Source organism: Anolis carolinensis, chromosome 1 (assembly GCF_035594765.1).
Source record: "Anolis carolinensis isolate JA03-04 chromosome 1, rAnoCar3.1.pri, whole genome shotgun sequence".
NCBI lineage: Eukaryota > Metazoa > Chordata > Lepidosauria > Squamata > Dactyloidae > Anolis > Anolis carolinensis.
Genome location: NC_085841.1, coordinates 333,477,797 through 333,504,345, shown reverse-complemented (window position 1 = coordinate 333,504,345; position 26,549 = coordinate 333,477,797). Strand labels below are relative to the sequence as shown.

The 26,549-nt window shown below is 38.2% G+C and overlaps 1 protein-coding gene across 42 annotated transcripts in view; it reads right to left on the bottom strand.

Annotated features, from left to right (window-relative positions):
- The window catches only part of nrxn3 (neurexin 3), a 1,581,531-nt gene that overhangs the window by 477,873 nt on the left and 1,077,109 nt on the right, over positions 1–26,549 (bottom strand). For all 42 annotated transcript variants that reach the window (XR_010002008.1, XR_010002009.1, XM_062967917.1 and 39 more), the window contains one exon: positions 17,254–17,435. Coding sequence is in view for 40 of the 42 variants with exons in the window: in XM_062967917.1 (XP_062823987.1) it covers positions 17,254–17,435 (182 nt within the window). In the remaining 2 variants the exon portion in view is untranslated. The remainder of the gene's footprint in view (positions 1–17,253; positions 17,436–26,549) is intronic.

Genomic DNA, 26,549 nt, shown 5'->3' with positions numbered 1-26,549 from the left:
TGGAGTCGTTTTTTCAGTATAATTCTAAAACAACTGTTGATATATATAAACAAATAAAATAGACAAGCAAACAAACAAGATTTTAACAGCAAAACAACAAAAAATACTAAAACCCATGTACTAAATATACCCACAGCAAGCAAACAAGCTAGAATAATTGAAGTAGATTTAGTAGAAATACTTGTAGTGTGCAGGAAGATTACTATGAAATTGGCAATTCCCAATTCTCCTAAATTAATAATATTCATTCACTCTACATGGTGAGGGCTTTTTTCATGTTTTTCTCACACTGCCATAAAATGCATTACATTTCACCCATCTCTACTTCGATTCTGCTCTAGAGCCACCATTGTTCTATAAAATTATCCTGGTTTTGGCCACTTGCATTTCTACTAAAGAAGGGAAAAGGAAATACCATTATGCAGATCATTTTGGGAGTCAATTTGAGGGAGACACAGAAGATGAGAGAAAACCAGTGAACAAGATGACAACTGGGGACAGTGCAGATACAAACATATACTGACCCACTTTGCTATTGACAGTAGAACCTACTGTTTAACCACTGTTACCCAACAAAGCAGAAATGACACACGCACTGTACAATCGAGAAGAGTTTGTGTGAATGCTGTCATTAGGAAGGACAAATCTTCCCTTATCTCCCAGCACAGACATGGCAGGTTGACATCACCAGAAAATAATGTGCATGTTGGTGTGGGGGCTTTGGGAGGAGGTGGGAAGAAAGAATTCATTCATCATCATCTTACAGAATATAGTGACAATCCTCAGATAGAATCATATACTAGGGTTCTCTCCCAGCTGTAATGTTTCTGTATTGGGAGCCAACCTACCAATCTTGCATGTCAAAAACACTGATTGTTTCCTAGTTCCTGATAGAAACCGTGTACTACAAAGCAGCCTCCCTTCAACCCAACCTTATCATTTAATAACACTCAGGCATTGAAAGAAATGGCATTCCAAACAAAACACTGCAGAGACAGTGACTAAAGGGAGACACGTGGCAGAAGGCAATTCAGTAAAATTCAATCACAACACAATATATAATTTAATCAGATTTGAGAACAGTTGTAGTGGCCATGATGTCTGAGTAAGCCTGGAGGCCCTTCAACAATGACTATATAATGTAGTTCAAAGGCCAACTGAGGCCAAGCTGGCCACAAAATACACCCCCCCCCCATCTAAAAGTCTACCAAGGAAGCCCACTTTGTGTCAAAAATGTGCTACAGCAGATGCCAGTGTATCCCAGAACCTGGCTGAAACTGGCTCCACAAAAAGCAGAGCACATTGTAGACACCTGTCCCTACTGAAGCATAGTAAGGAAATCCAGAAAGGGAGCTTCTGAAAAATACCCCAAGGGTAGGTATATTTGCTATGGCACTTTAAGTGGAATTGTTCCCTTGTTCCTTCCCTACTCACTGGATTTTATCCTTGGATCCTGTGGAACGCTGCACTAGTCACCCTCTGCTGTGCAGAACAAACTGATGCTCAGGTTTTTAAGTAACTGTTATGCTGTTTTATCTTGTGTTGCACGGTTTTTAAATTTTATTGTTAAGTATTTTTTGTATTGTAATGCTATGTTGTTGTTCATGTCTTTCTTGTGTAAGCCACCCCAAGTCCCTTCAGGGAGATGGTTGATGGGGTATAAAAATAAAGTTGTTGTTGTTGTTGTTGTTGTTATTATTATTATTATTATGTAGCAGAGGACTAATCCAACTGCCAGGAGGGGTAATTGATTACCTCCTCTGCTAGCTGTTACCTTTTTTCCACTCTGATTGCCTCTGTTGTGCTGATGTGCATCTCTTCCAGAAATGGAAAAAACCTGCAAAGTGGTTTGAGGCCAGGTTTTGTGTCCAATGTAATCACATTCCTGACCTCAAACCGATTCCAGGCATGGCAATTTGATAATCTCTATACAATAAAACTAGTGTCTCCCAAGCTTAATTATAGTGTCAGTATAGAAGTGCCCTGGGAGTTGTATTCCATTTGTGACATTTCCAAGCTCTGATGCCATATTAAAATTGTGAAACTGTATATAAATTTTTAAACCATTCTGAAGACATGGTACCAGGTCTTCCAAATATGAGTATGCCTTAGCTGTGCAGTGCAACCTGTGACTAAGAAATTTCTGTAGCCTGATCTATAACTGCTTGACTTTCCTTGAAATTCCTCAGATATCTTGCCTCCAAAATCAGTAGACAAAATCTGATTATAAAGTGGGGACATTTAGTTGGTGTTTAGTCATCATTACACTCACTGGTTAATCAATTGTGTTAATTGGTTTTCAACTATGATGATTTTAAAAACAAATATTCATTAGACTCTAGCTGAGAAATGTTTGTAGTACATATCTGATAAATAAATATCCAGAGTGTAATTGCTAACACTGCTAATTCAGGGGCAAGTAATTGGCGGCCCTCATGCACTCAGTAGGAATTCAGATGGAAAAAAACTATGTGATTGGGAGTAGGAGGAAGCCTTTAAAAGTGACCAGTTTGAAGCTTTTGCCACAGCAGTATATCAAATTTAGACTATAATGTTTGAACTAAAGACTAAAGCCACTAAAATCATGTTTGAATAGATAGTAGACACTGATAGTTGGACTGAAAACCTTTGATATTCCATCTATCGTCATTAGCACAATTTTGTTGGTTTTCCTCCATCTTCTTACATTTATCTTGTTTTTATTTTAGTGCAATTGCACAATTCTAGAATTTAACCCCTCCCCTCTTTGCAAATATAAATATATAATTAAAACAAGGACGACAGCCAGCTTAGGAATAGTCAGGGTGATGGAGATGAAAGAGGGGGAGAAGGGGGAAAATACCTACCCTGATGTCACTTTATTGCCAGTATACCAAGGTAGATAACACAAATGTTGCAAAATTGGGATCTACTGATATGTTTGAGCTTGGGACAAGAGAATCAAAGGTGGGAGGCAAACTAGTAGAAGGATGCATATAACCTCATGTGAAAGGGACCATCACCAAATGTGAAGGCCCAGCTGCAATGCTGGTTCACCTGTTTCATGTGTTGAAGTCCCCAAACTCCCAAAATCCATAAACCTATTTGCTTTCCATGCCCAAGTAGGTATTCAAAAACAGCCTTTATCCAGTTTTCAAATCACCAAACCATGCTGGAACTGATCCACTCAATGTATAAAACCCAGTTAGAATAGCAGTGGAATTTCACTTCAAGCCATTAACAATGGGAGCAATGATCACTTTAACCAAAGATATCAGGTTCACTTAGGACTCATAAGATGGCACAGGGGGAATAGCGGAAAGCAAAGGGAACCAACCTACCCCATTCCCTACCGTCTTTCACCACCTTCTGAGATGGCCAGCCATTCCACGTCCTTTCTGAACCTTTCCCCATCTTCTCCCCACTTTCTCCAGTTTGGAGCCGGGTCTTCAAGCTCTAGTTCCATGCACTTAGGAAACAGAGCACCATGGAGTCCCACCAGAAATGCCCTTACATGATGTCATGGCTTCTGTGGGACTCTCATTGGGCTCTGTTTTCTAAGCACATGGAAATGGAGCCCGAAGATCACCTGATTAAGTCTCAAGTGTCTCCAAGGGAGAGAGAAAATAGCTAGAAGGTGGGTTTGGGTTTCTTGTCCCCTTGGAGATTTACATTTAGTATTGGGAAGAATGGAGTTTATGGCCGATTAAATATCAGGTAGCGTGAAAGATTAGAGAGCAGCCATTTCAAAAGGTTTGTTCACCATTCTGGGAAAAAGATAACCAATGAAGTGGGTCATTAAGAAATGTTCAATAGATATTTTATCCCAGTTTTCTGCTAGGATATTTTGAAAGATGTGTTCTTGCCATTTTTGGCACCACTAAGGCATAGAGGAGTTCTTTTGATGCTTTCTTTGTTTTCTCTTAATATTACATTAATTTACATAATAATGTATGTGTGTTAAAAATCTATTTCTTCCTGGGAGTGAAAATAATTAAATTAACATCTCAGCTAAATATGTCTGAAATGTGTGTGCATATTTCTTAATTTTTGAAATACCAGTATAGATACTTTAGGAATTCTGATACAAATTGTCCTGACCTGGACTAACAAGTACTGGCGGGAACATTTTTAGCCTCAAGCTTTTGTACTTCCCCAATACCATCACAGTTCGCATTTCCCTCTCCAATACCACTACCCTGCCAAAGTATAATACACATTATGAGAAAAACTGCCATAAAAAGTGCATTTGAATTAGTGATGGAAAATATATTTCACTAGACATCACAATCTCAATGCAAGTTGCATTTTTGAATTTCCCAAGACTATACATGAGAAAATACAAACTTCATTTTCAACATTTGCATTTTTACCAGTTGTAGAACACATTTCTACAAAATGAAGCACACTCTAAACAACATATCTGTTCTTAAACTATAAACAGCTGAAGTATTCAGAGTTGAAAGGGATGGGGGAATCAGGAACATGACTTATTCAACAGGAAAGAATTGTGTAAATTAGGTAAACTGTAGAAATAAATGTGCAATGAGGAAAAATGTGTTTAAATTGTGGAGACACCAAATTAAACAAGTATGGGAAGAAATGGAAGGTTGGAGTCAGCAAAATCCATATCCCTAATTCAAATAAACATTTTGTGATTTCTAAAAACCCAACTCAACAAAATCACATGGAAACGAAAGAAACTATGCTAACTTTTGAATATATAAGAAAGTGATAAGTACTGGAACCAGAATGATTCATCCAAACTGGGACTTTTGAAATTGACTATGGAACAGTCTGCATTTGTAGGTCCTTGCCTTCTATTGCACACAACAGAAGTCAACTGCCTATGTAGCTTGCTGAATTGCATTTGCCACTTTAATTCCAATTCCTATAGAATAAAAACTATATGGAGGGCTGGGGAAAAATAACAGCAGCTAAAAATGATGGAGTGCAGTAGCTACAGAAAAAAAATATAGAAAGCAAGACCGAGGAAACAAAATTTATACAGTGAAGAAAAGAGAAGAATACTCAAAGGTGATATGATCACACACTATAAATACCTTCAAGGCAACAATATAAATGCAGGAGGTCGAATTATTCATAGTCTCAGAAGGTGGTGGGTGGATTAGGCAGCACACATCTAAGAAAATCTAGGGAGACATAGAATGTTTTGAACATAGACTGGGGCCCAATTTAAAGTAGTAAACAAAAGCTGCTTTCACAAAAGATGTTTACAACTGCTTGATTTCCCATAGTTACGCAGTGGCATCACATTAATTAGTACCATGTGTGTTCAGATGCCGACATATTTATGTTCTTAAAAGTACCTGGCCAACCAGATTCTGGTCCAGGAGGGACATTGCTCCCAAGAGATATTAGCTTTTTCTGTGCTAAAAGTGGAGAAGAGGTAACTGGCTGCCCACAATGTGCACATCTGTTCACTGGGGAAAAGAAATGTAGCAGCTGTCTTTGAATTAAATTACCACATTTCTATTTTTTCCCTTTCATTTTTTAAAGTGCTTACTCAATTATATGACACGCAAACTACATAAAACAGGCAAAAATACATTTATAATGTTACCAGTGACTGTCAATTCCTACTGGTTTCATATAGTAGAGGATGAGGTTTTGTTTTGTTTCTGATCTCTTTACTGCAATACTGTTTTTGCTGCTAACATTGACTGGTCACCACTCTATACAGCTTAAGGAGAAATCTCTCTCATCCCTCCAGTCTAAAATCCTTTAATCTAAAGTTGTAAACTTCTATGATTTGCATGGGGAAGATCCAAAGAAACTAACGTATTCAGAGTTAGACTGCCAACTAATCTAACTTGGTATTGTTGACTCTGGTTAGCAGGATTTCTAATAGGGGTGAATCTTGATTTCTCAAGTCCCAACAGATGTTGAGTACAATTTTTTTTTTCGTGTCAGGAGTAACTTGAGAAACTGCAAGTCGCTTCTGGTGTGAGAGAAACCCTGTCATCCTTGTGGGAGGCTTCTCTCATGTCCCCGCATGGAGCTGGATTTGATTGAGGGAGCTCATCCGCGCTCTCCCCGGGTGGGATTCGAACCTGGCAGCTTTCGGATCAGCAACCCAACCTTCAAGTCACAAGGCTTTAATCCACTATGCCACTGGTGGCAATGAATCAGTTTTTCATCTCATAGCTTCAGGACAAAGAGTATATTTTTCGTTGTAGTGATAGGAAATTGTGCAGCTTTCCTGCTGAAACTATACAACTTGCCTAGAAAACTCTATACTTTTCCAGAAAGCATGCAATCACATGTAAAACTGTATAGCTTTCAGCACAGAAAGAAAATTGCACAATGTTTAGTTTGGGGAAAGGCTACAGTTTTAGTCAGTCTACATTTCCTTTCCTGCCCCATAAAATGGCTTCTCTGCCCTTTCACCTGGCAGATCCAAATCAAATACGAGCAGGTGTAAACTCTCAGAAGTCACTCAAGCTCTCCCTCCCTCGTTCCCTCTAGTTTTCCATAATTTTTCTCACTATCCCAAATTGCCACATGGTCAAACCCTGTCACAATGTTATTTGTATGGGAATACACCACTTGCAAAGTTTTCCTAAGTACATAGCAAAAAAAAATGTATATTGGTGGTGGAGAGTCTCAATAATCTCTGCAGTTTTCTGTGCAACATGAAAAGATGTCAAACATAGGTATTTACAGGAAAACTTGTTTCTCAAATTCTTAAATCTCACAAGGACCCAGATAGTATGCATATGTGTGTGTAGCGGGGGGGGGGGGGGGGGAGAGGGTCTTCCAAAGTTGTACAAACTTTTGATAAGTCCCTCTCCACCATATCAGTTTGTTGTGGAGTCTTCAGATTCAATTTCAGTAAGGAAATTAGCCCATTTTTTTGCCCCCCCCCCCCCCCCCCGAAACTCTACTTGGAAATACCAGGGACTGCTTCTGGATTCTCTGTATTTAAAGCATATATTGTTGAGCTACAATTCCTCTCACTCACTTTCACAAAGGATCATCTTCATAAGTGCTTTGTATTTTACTTCCTCCACCACCAACATCACCATGAACAAATTCTTTACCTTGACCAAATGACTGGGAAGGAAAAGAACTCTACTAAAAAATGAAGGTATGCCGTTCCCGCCGTGACACACATACAAACTACATCATTTCCCACTGTTCCAGTTCACTATTTTTAAAAACTGCTTAGGGGTGATTCCAAAGGGAATATGAGCAACATCAGAATCTAGTCTAGAAAAATGCTACCTTCAGAAGCATGCATTGACCAATCCTCCTGTCTTGACTTTACAAAGACTAATAGGGTCCCATGTGGGAAAGAAGATGGCAACATAACAAATATCAAATATATATATAAAAGAAAACACATAGTCATCAAATGGCTGATAGAAAGGTGAATGCATCTGAGATTCATCCATCTCTGCAGCTTTGTGTTCAAGAGGCTGTTTTCCTGGGCTCCGTAATTGACAGAAATAGCAAGAAATAAGCAATGTCAGGCTTGTGAGCAGCAGAAGTAAATTTAGGCTTTGGGTGAATAACAAACCTTATCATTAGATTCATAGAAGAAATATCCTCAGCTGCTGGTATGCCTTAGCCTTAGATTGTGATAGTTATTGTATGAACTGCAACACAACAATGGATGAATCTTCAAAGAAAGGGCCTTGAATAGAAAGCCAGAATGTCATCTAAAAGGGCTTTTCCCTATAACTGTTGTGTGTCTCGAATTTTTCATATCAAAGAAAAAGGCAGGGATGAATAGTTTTGTTTCAGAGTTTGGAATGCCACATTTTAGATATTAGTTTCTTTACTCATTATTCTGATCACCCAACAAGTCATTAATATTTCTTGTCAAGTTTTTTCCACTACTAACAAATTATTAGTTTTGTGCAACTGAAAATACAGGAAAGTACTCCTGCTTCTCCCAGGTGACCAATTGAGATGAAGATTATGATGACAGTAGTGCTCATCCTTCATTGTGTAATGATCTTAATGTAAGCACTTTATGATTTAGCTATTTAAAAATGAATAAACTACAACTAACTCATAATTTTAACAAATTATTCCTATACTGCATGTGAAGAAAACTAGGATTACCCTATGAGCGTAATGGTTCACATGGGAATTCAAAATCAGGTCTTTATTATCAAAAACCAACATTGCAACCATCAGGCCACCCTAGTTATTCTCCAGTGCAATTCTAAACAGTCCTAGGTCGTTGTGTGAGTGCTTCAGAAAACAAGAAAGTATGGTTATGAGGATAAACACAGGTCAGGGTAGACAACTTGGTGTCCTTTAAATGGTTGGGTCTACAGTTTGCAGAATTTTTTAACTATCATGAATCAAAATCAAGACTTACTGGATTGTCATTCAAGGCATCTAGAGGACACCTGGACTATAAGGAAGGCTGGGCAAAGGAAGATAGACGCTTTTGAACTGTCATCTTCTTGTCCTGGACCGCAAGAAGATCAAACCAGTCCATACTCCAGGAAATAATGCCTGGCTGCTCACTGGAAGGAAGGATATTAGAGACAAAGATGAAGTACTTTGGCTACATAATAAGAAGACAGGAAAGCTTGGAGAAGATAATGATGCTGGGGAAAATGAAAGAGAAAAGGGGCCAACCAAGGGCAAGCTGGATGGATGGTATCCTTGAAGTGACTGGCTTGACTTTGAAGTAGATAGGGGTGGCAACGGCCAGTAAGGAGCTCTGGCATGGGCTCATCCATGAGGTTACGAAGAACTGGAAGTTACGGATAAACAACAACAGAGGACACCAGAATACTAAGGTGAACTGCAGGCACTCCATAATAATAATAAAACTTTATTTATACCCCGCCACCATCTCCCCAATGGGGACTCGGGGCGGCTTACATGGGGCCATGCCCAGACACCATACAATATAACAAAATAAAACAGCAAATCATAACACAATATAACAGTGCAAAATCATAATATATATTACAACACAAATCAGAGAAAACAATGAAAACCAGGGCAGGCCACATGAACACTTAATTAAAAACTCGGGAGAGAGAGACATAGGAATAAGGGAACAGGGATATAAAATGGTGAAGCAGTCTAAAGGATAAAATCCAAGGGGAATAACCAGAGTGATATATTACATTTACTCCCCAAAGGCACATCAGAAAAGCCATGTTTTTAGATCTTTCTTAAAGGCTAACAAGGTGGGGGCTTGCCTGATCTCAGTGGGCAATGAATTCCACAGTCGGGGGGCCACAGCAGAAAAAGCCCTCTCCCTCGTTCCCACAAGACGGGCCTGGGACAAAGGCAGTGGCGAAAGGAAGGCCTCCCCGGATGAACGAAGGGAACGAGCAGGTTTATGGTAGGAGATACGGTCACTAAGGTAGGTGGGTCCCAAACCGTTTAGGGCTTTATAGATGATGGTCTGTACCTTGAATTGGGACCGGAAAGTGAACGGCAGCCAGTGGAGCTCTTTAAACAGGGGAGTAGATCGTTCCCTGTAGCTCCATATATTAGTAAGAAGGAAATCTACATATGGAACACAAATGGAACTATTAAACACATATCAAAATACACAGCAATACAAATCCATTTACAGTACTTGCTCCTCTTTGCCTGGTGTAATATATACCACTATATGCTTAAAATCACACTTCTCTGAAAGAGCTGGTACTCATGCCTCTGTCTCTTGCAGAGATGTTCTGGGGATTGATTAGATAATGTTTTAAGATAGTGTTCTTTAATTTTTATTTATCTGAAAGTGACATGGCATCTTGGTTGAGAGAGGAATTAGTTCATTCCTAAGTAGTTAAAAACCTAATGGGAAGAAACGCCTTGTGTAAATGAATGTTAATTTGACTAAGCTTTAGTTTCCTTGAGATCATTATTGAAACACCCCTCCCTTAAGAATACATGAGCATATATGCTTGTCTGTATACAAGTTTAAGTGTAACCGGATATAAAAAGTAGTGGTTAATCTTTGATACAACGAGATGAGACCAAGATAATTGTTCTGCTTTAATTTCATCCATGAGGCAGCTCCAGTGTTTAAGTGGTCACTGAATTATGACTGCACCCTGCTGCTATCCATTAGTAACCAGGCTGAGGATTTTAATTTTGGATACTGGAATGCAGGTGGTGGTAACACCAAAGGAAATGAAAAGCTTTTGATTATAGGTACACTTGTTTTGGTTCTCTTTCTGTGGAATTATTTTGCAAGTTTCTGAAAAAGAGAAGGGCAGGGGAAAATGTAAGTATGTTGTAATACAACCCAGTTATTTTCTTCGCACTACGAGTGACATCACCAGAATTACTCAATTGGGTTTTTGTAACTGTTTTACAATAGGTTTTGCATATAATTAATTTAGAACAAAATATAGTACTTAACACCTCCACAGATTGCCTTCTACTGTTGGATGATTCCAACAACTTATTCGTGATTGCAGTTTGATTCAAGCAGTTATCATATAAAATAGAAAACATATGATCTCACATTTTTACATCTTCATTTACTTTTTAGTAAGGGGAACATATGCTCCTCTTCCCCAAAATTATTCCAGAACATCTGGATTACAAATAAGACAATATTGCTTTCTCTCTCTTCCCCAAAACAATCCTATTTTGATAAGAGTTAGATTACAATGGTTTAGAAACAGTGTCAGCATTACCATTAGACAGGATAGAATTGGGGAAAAATATAATGGAGCTTGATAAAAGGAGCATTTTGGACCTCCCAAGACTTGTGAGAAAATGTACATCTCACATTGGGGATTCATATATTTGCAAGAAGAACAAGCTATTTTCAGGAAATGAAGTGCATCATTGTTATTTTATAACAATAAAATAAAAGAGAGGGGGGGAGGGAAGGGGGAGCATAAATTGGGTAAACTGTACAAATAAATACACAAATGAGGAAAATGTCCAAACATGCACATATTTCAATATGGAAGGAAAATTAATGTGTGGTAACCAGATATAGGAAGAAAATTGGTGAAGTTCAAAGAAACACACCAATATGAAAATGGAAAGTCTATAGACAGTGTGGTATAGGTATTTGAAAATTGGACTATGAAGGACCAGGGTTTAAATCCCTGCTCAACCATGAGAACGTTCTGGATGGCCTTGGGCAAGTCATAGACTCTTAGCCTAAAATGGTGGCAGCAGGGAATCTCCAATGCAGGTAGTCTTCAAAAATGTCAGATTGTCTTTTCTTACAGTGGAAAACAATTTGATGTAATTACATGTTGCTTTTTTAAAGAAAAAATAGCAAATAATTACATCTCTATGCTGTGCTCTTGTTAACAACAAATGGTATTTTATTATTTACACCAATTTCCATAAAAGCAGAGAAGTCAACACAAAAAGGCTTTTCCCAGAATAGATGACTGTGCCACAACAGAAACAGTGTCATCTGTTGGTTTGTACCTGCCTTAACATTTACAAATAGGAGTAAAAGCCATAAACAGTTACAACTACAAACTGAGTAACGTATAGCTCATTATAACAAAGCCCTGGAAAAAGCAGAATTAATATAATTTGATCTTCTCCTATAGAAAACAATGCTTCTAATGTGCAGCCCAGGCAAAAAAAACCCTTCATTGAATTACTAGTGCTATTTAATAGTATTGTACTGAATTACACAGTGGTGTATGAATCCAACTCCCCTCCAACTATTTGCATTTCACTAATTATAATCAAGTTTCAAGCATCACTGTCAGGCAAGCCAGCTATCCAACTTACAATTGGTGCACTCTGTGAAAAGACAGGCACAGACTCTCTTTTTGCTATAGATACATCAAAGCAGCATTAAGTAATTTTCAGCATTCAGCAGTTGGAAGCGGAAGGACTTAAGTATATGATGCCTATTGAGTGGGTGGTTAATGAATCTGCATATCAGTGCATTGAGCCTCCATGCTGGTTGAATGCAGCGGGAGATCAGAAATCCATCATCTTTAGCTACAGGGCATCACAGACTTATTTCTTGCACTGCTGCACTGAGCTGTACACCTGATGTATCAAGAGCAGGAAAGGTGCAATTGAAGCTTGTGTGGAGAACTGCTCAGACAATGTGAGGTGGCATCACATTGGGGACTATTCTGTTCCCCACGTAAACTCTTCTATGGCATCAGGATTTTGTCTTCTGCATAACACCTTGTATTCGAGTCTTTTCCTCAATACCTTAGACATGAGAGATATTGCAGCTTCCTAGTACCTTGGCATCATGAGAAAAAACCAACAGCAGAGAGGTTTTCTGGGTGACAAAGAAGGCTGTAAGACTCTTCCTTTGGGAAATAACTTAAAGGGACTGTCTAATTAAGATTCCCTCTCACAGAAAACTATACATAATAATAATAATAATGATAATAATAATAATAACAACAACAACAACAACAACAACAACAACTTTATTTTTGTATCCCGCCTCCATCTCCCCGAAGAGACTCAGGGTGGCTAACACGGGGCCAAACCCAAACAATTACAGTAAAACAACATTAAATACAAACAAGGCATATGACAACATCCAATAAAATGCCTATACAATAACGAAGTAAAACAAAACAAAGTGACAATGGCGTAATAAAACAAAGTATAAAAACAGTACGAAGTTTAAAACTAAGGCGAGCTGGACCAAAATGTAAGCCGTAAAAATTGTAAAACCCGTGGGTGAGGTAGATAGATAAAGTGCTGTGTGTAGTGAAAAAACTCAGGTGGGCTAGACAATGAAATTACTCTCAAATGAGGGATAAAATAAAGTGCATCAGGAAAACAGCTTGACATTGGACAAAAGAGAACTAAACCCATTTTAACTAAGGAACAACTGAGACCTGACAAAGAAAATAGTAAAGCCAATGTGGGGGCATGACAGGGGCCTTATTACTAAATCCAGGAGGAAAATTGCTCCCTACATTTCTGAAGACAAGGAAGGCAACCCCACAACAGGCTGATGGGCACAGAATCAGACTGACTGCACACAAGATGTTGAACTAGAAATCTTAGTGCCAGACAAAGGGTGATGGCACTACCTCTGAGAAAGAGACAAAAAGATCCTTGAAGTTTGTTCTCTCATACAGTGAGCTGTCACAGAGACATGTCATTTTTATTACATTTCTTATATCCAGAAGAAGAACATAAGCACACAGCAAGCACTCCTATCAGCATAATTTCTATGCTATATCAAATCCGCAGAAAGAGAAATCAGCTCTACACTGAAGGGAACACACACACAGATCTCTGTTGGTGTCTATCCGAAGACTGCTAAACTACTTTGTTTTATTACACATACATACTGCACCTCCTTGCTATGGTATGGGACGGGTGCTCTTCCACCACCAATGACTATCACATTTAGACCAGGACTGGGGGATTTGCAGACTGCAAAATCTTTTTGCTGCCTCCTCAGTAACCCTTAAGGCCCCTCTTAACTGAAACAAAGATTTAGGTCAAGAAATGGACCTCTAGGAGATTCCAAGACCATAATTTCCCCATTATGTGCTACTTGAGCCTCCTTCTGCACCTTGTTTTGGGCTCAAATTTCATTTCTAGAAAATCAGATGTGACATTTTAACCACACTTGTTTTGTCACAAGGGACAGATATAATCCAAGGAAATAAAAATGGTTATTAGTCCCTGGGTCTGCCAAACTTTATATCCCTTGATGTAAATACTCAAAAGACTTTCTAAATATCAAGAAATTGTTAACCAAACCAAACAGAGGGTCTTCACGGTGGTCAATACTTCATATATAGAATGCCTTGCCCAGAGAGGCCCACTTGGTACCTCCATAGTCACTGCAGAGCAAAGTGATGATTTTTGTAAATTCTCCTGGCCCTTGTGAATGTCTCTGTTAGTATTCTTCTGGGACACTATATGCTCTCTCCCATGCTCCTTCCCCTTCTCTCTGTGCACATTTACATGTGTGTGTGTGTGTGGATAGACAGACAGACAGACAGACAGACAGACAGACAGACAGACAGATAGATAGATAGATAGATGATAGAGGTATATACAATTTTTGCCTTTGTTTTCTCTAGTGGAATTCTTTATGCATACAGTTGTTATTTTATAATGTTGTGTTTTTAATGTCTATTTTATCTCTTTCCGCTCCAAGTGTCTCAAAGAATAATGTTACAGGCCTGCTCTATTTGAATATAACTAGCTAGCTTTTAGTGAGGAAACATCAACATACTGTTATGGGCTATTAACAAGCAATCTTCCCAAGGAAAGAATGATCACCCAGCAGTCCCTAACCATCTTAAAAGTTTCTGGAAACAGTCTCTAATGCTTATTTTTTATTTACAAAACAACATTTCTACCTCGCCTTTCAGACATGGTATGACTTCACACCAGTATCATTGTGATGGAGGCTGTAAGGAGTTCCAGGTGGAAAGGAGACTTGAAAATCAGAATTTCTCACCCCAATGGATGCAAGGGGTCCATTGCTCTGTTCCCTTTACTGAGCATGTAGGCAATCTCCAGGAGTTTCCATTGTATCGAATAAACCTTGAATTCCCAGGGGATTTGTTTAAGTATGAACTCCACTAGAGGAACTAAAGTTGATTGTGAGAGGTTTTTTGCCTCCTCTTTCCATGCCTCACTTATCCCCCTTCAGTCTGTAGAATTGAGGCTAATCCGCTCCCTTCCTAACTTCTCCACAGAGAATAAACCATAGGTGCACTGATTTTCAAGAATACCAGATGAAAGGCAGCAAAACAAAGCTTCAGTACACAGGCAGGTGAATTATCTCTCCCTGTAGACATCAGCAGCACAATATCCATCATACACCACAGCTGTCCCAATCACGCTCTGTTTACTCTCCATGAGCATTTTGCATGCTGTAAATCACAGGGTAGCAGCTGTGGTGAGGGGTAAGGTGAAGGCATGTATGGAAGCCCCTGGCCCAATTTCAGCCTTGCAGTCTAACCAACAAGACGGGAAACTGCCCATCATCTTCATAACCACCCCCCCCCCCCAGGTTGTGTCATCTCAGTACAACATAAGCTCTCATCAAGGCAGGAAGCCTTGGACTACAACTCTCACTCCGCTTGGCACACCTAGACTTATAGGGGCAATATAAATGGTTAGAAATTCATGAGCCGAGTCATTCTAAAAGGTGGACCATTCATTTTCCCTAGGCTGCCAGCTCACTCACATCAGCACTGTAAATCAGAAGAGAAAAGGTTTCGAAGGTTATAGATTCTTGTCATACGAAACAGATGCCTCAGCATATAAATCTCCAGAGTGTCTAAAGGGCTCATAATTAAAAAATGAATCCAAATGGATTTTCCATAAATTACATTTACAAAAGAAATTAATAAGATACCTTTTTGTATTCTCCTCACCCGGTATGCAAATAGGAAAATTATGTGGCAATAAATGTCCTGTAATTCCCTTGAGCTGTAAGGAGTCGTGATGGAGGTTACTCAGGATAATGTCCAACCCGAGCCACATTTCAATTCATATTTAGTATTTATGTGTATATCAACACTTTGCTCCACATGCAAACTACCAGTGGGATGCTGTGTGTGTGTGTGTGTGTGTGTATCTTGTCCTTAGCTTATATACACCAATATTTGAGAGAAAATATCCATAAAGAATAAAATTAAACAAACCAAAATTGTGTGGGGGTGATGCCATTCTGAGAAGGAAGCTGACAACTATTTAGCTATGAAGCAAAATGGACATTTAACAGGAGCACAAAGCCAGAATGATAAGCTCCAAAGGGGGGAGATGTCTACAGGAAATTGTGCATACTGAAAAAAAGCACGCAAAACATTTTACAACAGATGGTTTTTAAATAGCATATGTTAAATGCATGCACTATTTTAGTGTCTCAGAACCTCCATATTAAAGCAAGTCTGCTAGCTGTCATTTTTAAAGAAAAGCTGTCAACTGCTTTAACTTTTTGATATGGCAGAACTATGGATTTTTGTCATATAGGAAATATGGACACTATCACAAGCAGGAATAGCAGAAACAGGGACCTGATGGGACATTACACAAACAGAGAAAAACTACTTGCATTACCTCCACTCAATATTTTGAGGCAAAGTTTCATGATCTCCACTTCCTTTCTGGATCTTTCTGAACTCACAGATTATCTCTGTTTTCACTTTTCAGGTCAGTAAACTACAGTACTACTAATAAATGATAGGTGCACACTACCTTTCACCTAAAACAGATTGTTGATCCTTCTCTTGTTTATTCTTTCTCTGAAAGCCTTGCTATAGTACAGTATTCTAAGACTAAGGAAAGTACTTAGACTTAGCTCACATAATGCTTATATTGACTTATATTTAGACACATGTTATTTATCATAACATATTTAAGAAGTTGGTTGACTTCAGCAGTGTTCAGGAACTGAGCATCATATTTTCATCATGGAGCCACAGGAAAGAAGGGATTGTATTGACACACTATGATGATAAAAAGATCCACAAATTGATTAGTCTTCTATGTGACATAACTATTTCTGGGAGTGTAATCTTATGCACACATTTCAGAAGCAGGTCCCATTAAACTCAATCGATCGTAGAATTGCACAAGTAGCAAATTAACATTGACCTGTTTCTATCTAAAATGCTATGCTGCGGATTCACTGTTTAGTTATACAGCTCACACTCATAAGATTGTATCTCTCTCAGCAGAGCTGACATGATGAGATTTTGCTGAATACAAAGTAATATGTGCTACAACTTCCCTAAACCTCTGATGTCAGTGCAAAGGAAAAATCATCCTTACTGCATAAACAACAAATAAGCAACATATATGTCATCATGGCTACTGGATCTGTAAAGTGTATACATCCCCAAACAATGTTTTTGTGCTGATATCATTTTAAGTTACTAGTACATATTGACCAGACACATTTGAGGTCTTACCCAAATTGAAAGACATTTTTCTTAGCAATATATTTTTCAAAACGTCTCATACAAACTCAACAGCTGGGCAATAACCATAATAAACAGAGCTACTAACCCTAGACAGTATAACCTAAATATGAAACATATTCAAGGAAGGAGAACTGATTTATGAAAAAGAGGCCTATACATTTCAAGAAATAAGTAATAAAAATACATGGACTAGAGCAAGGAGTAGGGCATCCTCATGTGATATTTGGAACAACATTATTCAGTTTGGTCAAAACCTTTCTGCATGACAAGCTATTGTACACATTCCTGTATGCTCTATTTATGACTACTGACTATGAAGTTTCAGTGAGGTCTCATTGGAGAATCAGAAATCAATTGAAACGGAAAATGTGAACTGAAACAGAAACTGAAACAGGAAACTTACTATGTGAAGCTGTAGAAAATCGGTAAGCCCCGGAGCACTGTCGATCCGAACCAAGATGCCATCTTTTACAGTTGTGCTGAACCCAACAGCCAGGCGGTCTGTCCTTGTGCTTGGTCTATCATTCGCTGGCCAAGTATAAAGAATGAGGCCTCCACTTTTCCCAAAGATATATGTGGCACCAGCTGTAAAACATAAACAGCAGAGAAAACAAGGAATTAGTTTATTTAGTTGTGCCTGCATGATCAATACATTAGAGAAAGTGAAGTCCAAGGCTTAGGAGGTAAAATCACTAAGAATTAAAGACACAAACAAAATGAATTAATAACTAAGCAGACACTAAACAAAGATGTACAAACATCTCCATACTCTACTGCATAATGGCACTGGAAAGATAGCGCATTGTCTCTAAAAGCTTTTGTATGTTGCAATACAGCCCATTTAGGCTTCTTTTGCATTGAAATTCTTTTCACATCTCTGCAGTACACATTAAAACACATCTAGTCTTCCTCAATGTACTGTTGGTGCCTCTTGATGGTTCAGTTTACCATTCATAGGAAGGCTTTCATTGGGCTGAATATATTTAATATTTGCCAGATCCATCAAAGTCATCAGTCACAATAGTCAATGGCAAGAATGATTACTAAATTTTGAGATTCTCTGCTTCAAAGCAACTTTGCTATATGGCTTTTTTTCTGACAAAAAAACAGATACTGTCTGAGCACTGTTGAAAGCAATATTGATGTTGTTTTGGTGAATGTACATTAATTAACAAAAGAAAGATACAGCTATGTGGTAATTCCTTTAAGCAAAGAATTAATCACAGGAGATAGACATAACTATACAGTTTAACAAATTGAACTGTATACAGTTTTTTTAAAGTGTGCTTCAGGCACCCATGTCCATATTAAAACAAACTAGATAACTAGAAAATTTTATCAAGCACCTACAAATACATTGTCATGAACAAAAGCTAGAAAAATTCCAAAAGCTTATTTCATAGCAAAACAACAAACAAACATGCAACCATGTTCAATCAATAGACAAAGTGTTTATGCTTAGCTGAGTTCATCCTCATGTAATTGCTCAGTACACATTCTGGATAAAAAAACTTGCATTCCAATAATTGGCATAGAAAAAGAAGCACTGATATGGTGGGAGAAAATTAGAAATACCTTAATAAAATAAATAAATCTTGGTTCAGAAGCACCTTTGGCGGGGGACGGCAAGCTCACAGAAAGGTTGCTTCATTCACATCATGTTCCTAGACTTTCCCAAGGAGACATTATATTGGATTACATAGACCGCTGGTCTGATCCAACATATTTCTTCTTGCATTCTTAACTGATCCCCCTAAAGCAATGATTCCCAAACTACTCCTCCAGGTGTTTTGAACTTCAACACTCAAGGGTCTCAGCTGCCTTGCCTAGTGATCAGGGATGCTGGAAGCTGAAGTTCAAAACACCTAGAAGACGAGGGTTTGGGAAATAGTGCCTAAAGAAGTGGTTCTCAACTTGTGGGTCCACAGATGTTCTGGCCTTCAACTCCCAGAAATCCTAACAGCTGGTAAAACTGGCTGGGATTTCTGGGAATTGTAGGCCAAAACACCTGGGGACCCACAGGTTGAGAACCACTGGCCTAAAGGGACTTTCATGTCTTGATGACTATCACTTGCCTTTCCACTATTTGTTCCCCCATTGCCCACAGCCACAATGTAAGGATTGCCACATTTGTTCTTGTTCTATGCCTTCAAGTCATTTCCATCTTATGGCGACCATAATACACATTTCTTGAGGGAAAGAATTTCTCATCACCTTCTACTGAGGCTGAGAGTGTTTTACTTGTCAAAGGTTGCTTCATGGGTCTCCATAGTGGAGCAGTCATTGTAACCCTGATCTCCAGAATTGTAGTCCAGTGCTTAAACCATTACACCAAGCTACTTTTCCTTGATCAAATTGCACTACTGTATATTTGTTTTCACTATGTGGTTATACTGTGTCAGGTGATACGTAAATGCTACTTTTATAAATATTGTGGAGTGAAATAAAACTTCTTTCTTCTCCGTCCTTCTATTTTAGCTCTTCTTATGCATTATCTCAATTACTCCTTTCACTCCTTAATGCTCCTCACTCCTTTGAGCACTTCCCGCAGTTCCAATGCTCCATACTTGTCGATATATATATCTCCTTCATTGATCAGCTATTGATAGCAATTTTTGTACCTCTATTCCTGTCTGGTTCTATGATTTTTTTTTTCCTGGATTCCACTGCGCTGGGTGTAAGGTTTATATCTCCTCTGCTTGTCCCAAGAAAACCAGCCATGTCTTCATATTAATTAGAGCTGTCTGTAATAATGAATTAATATGGCTCCACTCCATGTGCAGACAATTCAAACTGCCGACGGTGAATGGAAGAACTCTCAATGATTGCCCGCTCTCAATTATTACCTAATTATTATGTTTCACATTATACTTGCTCACAACATGACACAATACAAATCAGAGCATGAAACAAATTGCCTATGGTAGTCTCATTGGCGCCTGCTGGCAGTATGGCTCACATCATCACAGAAGCAATACCTCAAAGTGCTTTTATTTTCCAGGTTTTTAAAATTTGTTTTGTTTCATTAGATTTGTTTTGAGGGGGGTTTTTTTGCTAGTGACAGTCAAGGTGGAATGAAACTCCGACGAAGACCGGTATCCTGCTCTTCCACCTCTCCATCCTGTATCAAGATAGCTTGTACTTAACAGTCACAGCATCATCATAACCTGTATTTTCCTATGTGCAAATCTTTGGAAAGAGGCAGAAAAATGGGGGCAAATGAAATGTAGGATGCATCTACACTACAGAATTAATTAAGTTTGACACCACTTTAAGTGCCATGGCTCAATGCTACAGAATCATGGAAATTGTAATTTTACAAGATTTTTCGCCTTCTCTGCAAAAGAGTACCAGTGCCTCATAAAAATACAAATCCCAGGATTCCATAGCATTGGACAAGGGCAGTTAAAGTGGGGTCAAATTGCATTAATTCTACAGTGTAGATGCATCCGGAATTTAACACTCCAGAGACAAGAAAGCCAAGATAAAAGGCTGCCATATTCAGCAACAACCCTGTGTCGAGCATCATGTCCATTTGTCCCCTTAATACGATTTATTAGCTGAAAATGGGCCATTTGTGACAGTTGCTAATGCTGTATGCTGAGCAGAAAAAAAGCTATTAAGGGGGAAAGAAAGAGAAAGAGTGAGAATGATGTGCTCTTGTTAAGGCAGGCCTTCATTTAAATTACAAATGCAGAAAATTACGCTTCACTTTTGAAAATGGCCTTCTTTCTACTCACTACAGATTTTGAGAGGAGCATCTTCTAAAAACACTCACATATCTTCCCAAGAGCCACTTGGTTGCCCACAGGGCATGACAGATTCCTGATGAGTGCCAATTACACTCATTTACAACGATTGGCCTGTCATGGCACTGAAGTGCCTGGCAAGATGGAATCTGGCATCTAGATGTACAGCTTTATGAGTCTGTAAAAAGTTCAAAGGTAACACTATGAAGGACAGTTACTAATTTATTTGCTTACTTATTTCATATCCCACCTAGTACAGGAACTATCTTCCAAAAACGATTTTTTTAAAAAATACTCAAAGAATACTGTGAAGCACTTTCTGAGTTATATCCTGACAAGGTTTGATATTTCACTGGTACATATTTCGGCTAGTGATCTTTCACCTGAGGCAGCCATTCCACTCTTCTTGCTATTGGGCCAGCTATAACAATAGCCACAGGAACCTGAATATTGTACAGGAAATTTTAAATTAATATTTGAGGTAGTGGAGGGAAGGAGCAGGGCTGGATTAACCATTAAAATAAGCATTTTCTTAGAGATTCAAGGGAAGCGGGTGGAGGGGGGCACATTGAGTTACAAAGTTGGAAAGGACCACAGGGGCCAACCAGTACAATACATTTTTCATTGCCAGATTTACCCTGAACAATATGATGCAAAATTGCAAATGGTGCAGCTGGACCAGGTTCCACAAAAAAAGGGGCTCCAACAGTAAAAAAAATTGCACTTACAAAAAGTAGGAAGAAACTTTTCAAATATAAATAATGTAGAAACACACAAAAATAAACATTATTTTCCATATTACTGTAAGTTTTATTTCATTTCAAAATAATTTTTTGTGGTTTGTTATTGTTTATATTGTAAATTAGATACATATGGGGGCAAGAAAATCTTTTAAGTGCTAAGGACCGGTAAATGTGTTAATCCGGCTTGGGGAAGAAGCCATCATGCCTATCACTTACATAATATTTGGGCTATCCAAAGGTTTCTGTAGGCTGCACAACACTTCCCACCCAACCTCAAAGGCCTTCCTCCTCCTGAATCCTTACCCACTTTTTCATTTGTTTTTGCATACTCAAAATAAATCTTGCATCCTCCATTGTCTTTTTCCCTAAAACACAAAATAACTTAAAATTCTCATGGGGTTCCAAAAATATACCAAAGTTTCATTCAAGACCCATAGAGGGCACCATGGGAAGGGGGTATACTGACTAAAAAAGAAGATTATGAATTTTCTATTCATTTGTATTCTGACTCAAAATATACAAGGCCATCAAGTCTGGCAATAATTCTACTGATAGTAGTGGTATTTAAATTAATACAGATGCATCTCTGACTCTGCTCATGGCCCCTTTTGTGACAAATAAAGTTCCTAATTGCATGGTTAGTCTAGGTTAGCCTGTGAATAGAAATGATAATATAATCTCTACTAAAATAATACATGCAGGGAATTGGATCCACCACTTTCTCCCCGTTCAATAATGTGCCTTTGTTCTCTTACATGGAAATCTCTAGTAAATAGGAAATGATAGTTCCAAAAAAATTATTCTTTTTCTCTATAAAGACCAGGAGTTTCTTAAGCAATTGGATAACAAAGAGAGAAATTGACCTCTGCAAAAGCCTATTCACTTGAAAAGTAAAGAGAGAAAATAAACGTTGGATTTTCCAGTCTATTCTTTCTCATCATTTCAACCTTTCTGTTGCATGAATACCCAAAGTTCTGCTACAGATCTTCTGTTCACTATAGTATATCTGTCAAGACTCTTCCCAGGTTGCCCAGAATGTGGTTGCTAAGATCCTATTATGCTTATTAATCATCATAACTATACAAATTTTCACCCCCTGCTAGTAAGAAGCTATCATTTCAACTCAAAGGCAAATTTGCGAGTAGAGCTGATCTGATTTTCTCACTTAGGTGGATGTTTAAATTACCAAGTGTCTGAAATTGTCGCACAAGTAACCAACCAACACGCTGGAAGGATGGATTCAGTAAAACTTCATGAACAATTAAAATGCAGTTAGCTCAATACTACAGGACTCACCTCAGTGCAGGAAAGAGATCCACACTGAAGAACTCCATAAAGTGACAAATAAACAAGCAAAATCCAAGCTCTTACATAGGTGTTTAATGCTTTTGCAAGATTACATTAAAATAAGATGAAAGTTCTGACAGTCTCAAAAAAGCAAGGAAATGCAAAATAATCGATACTTATCTCAGGCTACTAAGTCTTTCTAGTCAAGCAAGTGACTAGTAGAAAAGTGTCAACAAGGGAGAAAGATGAAAAAGAAAGCTGAAGGAATATAAACTATATACACCAAGTAAGAAAAGTCCTTTTCTTTGGCAGTGGGGCTGTGTTGGGAGAGGGAGCCACAGGTCAGGAAAGCTCTTTGAATGGCATAAAATGAATGGCTGGAGATATATTTGAAAGGATGTCATATTTAGGAGTGACCAAGCTTATTTTCTGCTGTTCCAGAAACTAGGACAGGGAAACATATTCCACCTAAACATTAGAAAAACCTCCTGATGCTCAACAGTAGAATGTACTGCTTTGAAGTGTGGTGGAGTCGCCTTTTTTGGGAGGGGGATTAAACAGAGATTGGATGGCTTCCTGAATGACAGGTGGTTGGGGTGGATGGTCCTTCTTGTGGGCTCTTTCAATGCTATGATTCTATGGGACAGAATGTGTACAGCATACTCATAATGCTGCATCATCTCAGAAGGAAAAAAAAACATGATGTTCAGATATCTTTGAGTGCTCACAAAAATTGCTGTGTTCATGCCTAAATGTATGGAGTATATTTGTCCTGTGTTTTTAATGTGTATTTTATATAAATGTTTTGATGTGTATCTTTTATGGAACTGCATTTTAATGTGTGTTTGTAGAATTTTTAGAGTATATGTTTGTTTTTTATTGTGCTGTTATGCACCTCGAGCCATGGGGAGAGGCATATGAGAAATAAAATAATAATAATAATAATAATAATAATAATAATAATAATAATAATAAATTTATTTGTACAGAACAACGCAACACACATGCTATTTTCTTGCAACTGCAAATGAGGTGCTCCACTATCTCATAACTGTTTTTGCATAGACGGAACTTTGGGTCATTGTAGAACTTTTCAATTCTTGATTTTATTGCATTTGTTCGTAAAGCTTCTGACATGATAAAAAAATCTTGCTTGCACACAATTTCCTGACCTTAGCAGTGAATCAAAGCCTCCTTTGGCCTCAGTGAATGCTTCTGTGGGGACAGCATTGAGATCAATCTTTTATAAAAGAATAGCCAGACAAGGTCCTGAGTCACCATTATATATAATAAACACCAAAAACCACTGTATACAATGGTGTAGTAAAATGGTGTCCCCACCCTTATATCACATGGCAAATATTAAGGTTTGGCTTTGAATTTTCTTTTGATGATTTTGATGATTACAGTCATTATGCTTCTCTGTTCAAGATGTACTTTCCTATGCTGCCTGAGTCCAGATGATCAGAGGCCATGTAGTGGTAAATGTAAGATGTTTCAGATCTTCCAGTACAAAATAATGCAAGACACAGGAAGCCCGTCAGCATTTGTTTCCTCTTCTCTTTTTCTATGTATAATAGTTTTGCTAAACATTTATCATAGGGGTTGGAGAAAGTCTTCAAAGCCTTGAAGAATGTGAGGTGTTACCAACAATTGCTTCTGGTTCATTTGATCTCTCTCCTAATTGGGAATCTTATCAGGACGTGAAGAATATTCACATATTTATTCATCCTCAGTAAGAAAAAAAATGCTGTAAGTCTTTCCCCCCTTCACTGGGAGGAAAATGACAGTTCTTTTTTCTTTTAAAAATAATAATGTTGTGTGACTTTTGCACATGTATGCACAACACTGTTTGAGATAAAACAATTTATTTTGCATCTATTAAAAACCAACACAAAATGTTTTTGAGCAAAAATAGTCCCATGCTGTTTTTTTGTCAAAATTAGTTACAAAATGCAATAATGAAGTCATTGTAATATGCAAAAACTCTTGCAATCCTGCCTGTTAGAAAACTTTGAAAATTAAGATAGTATATTATAGCATCTAGTAACAGATTAATCAAATCTTATAGTTGGAAGGAGTTACAAGGGACGTCATCTAGTCCAAATCTCTAATGAAGGAATACACAACTAAAGCATTGCTGTGGGATGTCTATCCAGCCTCAGTTTAAAGAATACCAAATATAGTCTCCTTATTCTTTTCTCCTGTTTCCTTCAGAGTATTTCTTCAGACTGAATAAAAACTGAGGAAGAATCTTGTGAAAATATGATCCAGGACATAAGTGTAATCCATTGAAAGCAATGCTTCCTCACTTAAAAGAGTTCTCATGAACCATCTGCGTTGTGTTCAAGATTCTGCTCTGGGCCAGATAAATCTCCAGAGACTTAAGATGAGCACAGCTATATCTCCCTTCCTTCCTTTCTTACATATAGACATTGTTCAACATTAATTAAACAGAAATGTCCTTTAAAAAAATTCACAAGACAGTGGACTTTTCTATAGTAAAAAGAGATGAGCAGATACATATCACCAGAAGAAGCCTGATGCAAGGTGGAAGCAGCAACTTGGATCTTGTCTTTCTGCTTGTCTTTTTCAAATGATAGTAAATTAATACATGTCACTTTTCTGCAACAATGTATGGTTTGAGCCTGGAATCAGATCAGACAAAAGTGTTGCTTCTTGTTAGTTACACTGAATTAATGGGGCTCAGCGGAGACAGAGAAAAAAGAGAAAAGGTGTTTCTAGAACTGCTGAATATAATGAATTGCAGATCACTTTGCACACATCAACTTAAAAAAAAAAATTAAAAGGTCCCCCTCACTGCAGCAACAACAGCAGTTTTTGCCTACTGACAAAACAAAGGAAAGTTTTTTCTTTAAAAGTCAAAAGCAAAAAAAGAAGACTGAGCAACAACTATATGAAAAAAAAATCTTAGAAACTACAGAGGGGTATAAGTACAAAACCAGGTTTAGGCTGCACCTGGGTCACATGTCTTCCAACATGTCTTTAAAAGTTTTGATGGGGCATTTTTACCTGCCCTGAATGACTCAAACCACAGCAAGTGCCCAAGATTCCTAATTCGCTGAAAGCCCATACACACACATATGCATCAATTAAAAATCCAAATTGGTCAAAAATTACACTAAAAGAAAACCACTTTTGTTGCACTTGTTGATGTAGTTCCCCTAGGATAAACAATTTCTACCTTCGCCCCTTTCTGCCCTGTACAAAATACACCAAACGAGTTGACATGATGAAATAAGAGGAACTGCTGTTCACAATTTAGGGTTCAAGCTGTCATATTACATAGTCTTTAGCCCAGGTGCTTGATATTTTCTTGAATATGCATCTTGAACAAAAGTCCTATTTAAATCCTGCATTTTGAACAACAGTTTTTCTAGATCAGTAGTTCTCAAAGTGTGCTCTGTGGAGCCCTTGGGGCTCCATGAAGCATAGTGAAGGGCACCGCGGTTCCCTCCTCCCCCTCCAAGCTTTCCCTTTCCTTTCCTGATCCTTCCCTCCCCCACCTCCATTGTTGCCAAAAGTCTTTTTTCCTTGCCTTCCTCACTGCCCAAATCCTTCCCCCTTGCCTTGTTTGCTTCCAAAACCCTTTCCCTCCCAATGCATTGGTGCATTGTGTTTTACAGCATGGCAGAAAGCAGTTGGACTGGATGTCCCTTTGGTTCTGTTGTTGTTGTTGTTGTTGTTTTATAATAAAAGCTGGATGGCCATCTGTTGAGGGTGCTTTGATTCTGTTTGTCCTGCATGGCAGAAGGGGATTGGGCTGGATGGCCCTGTGGTCTTCCACTGAAATACTGTTATATTTATGTTGGTCAAAAAGTTTGCCCATGCCTGATATATATACACTATATATAATATCATATCATATGATATTATATCACATATAAACGTTTATTGCG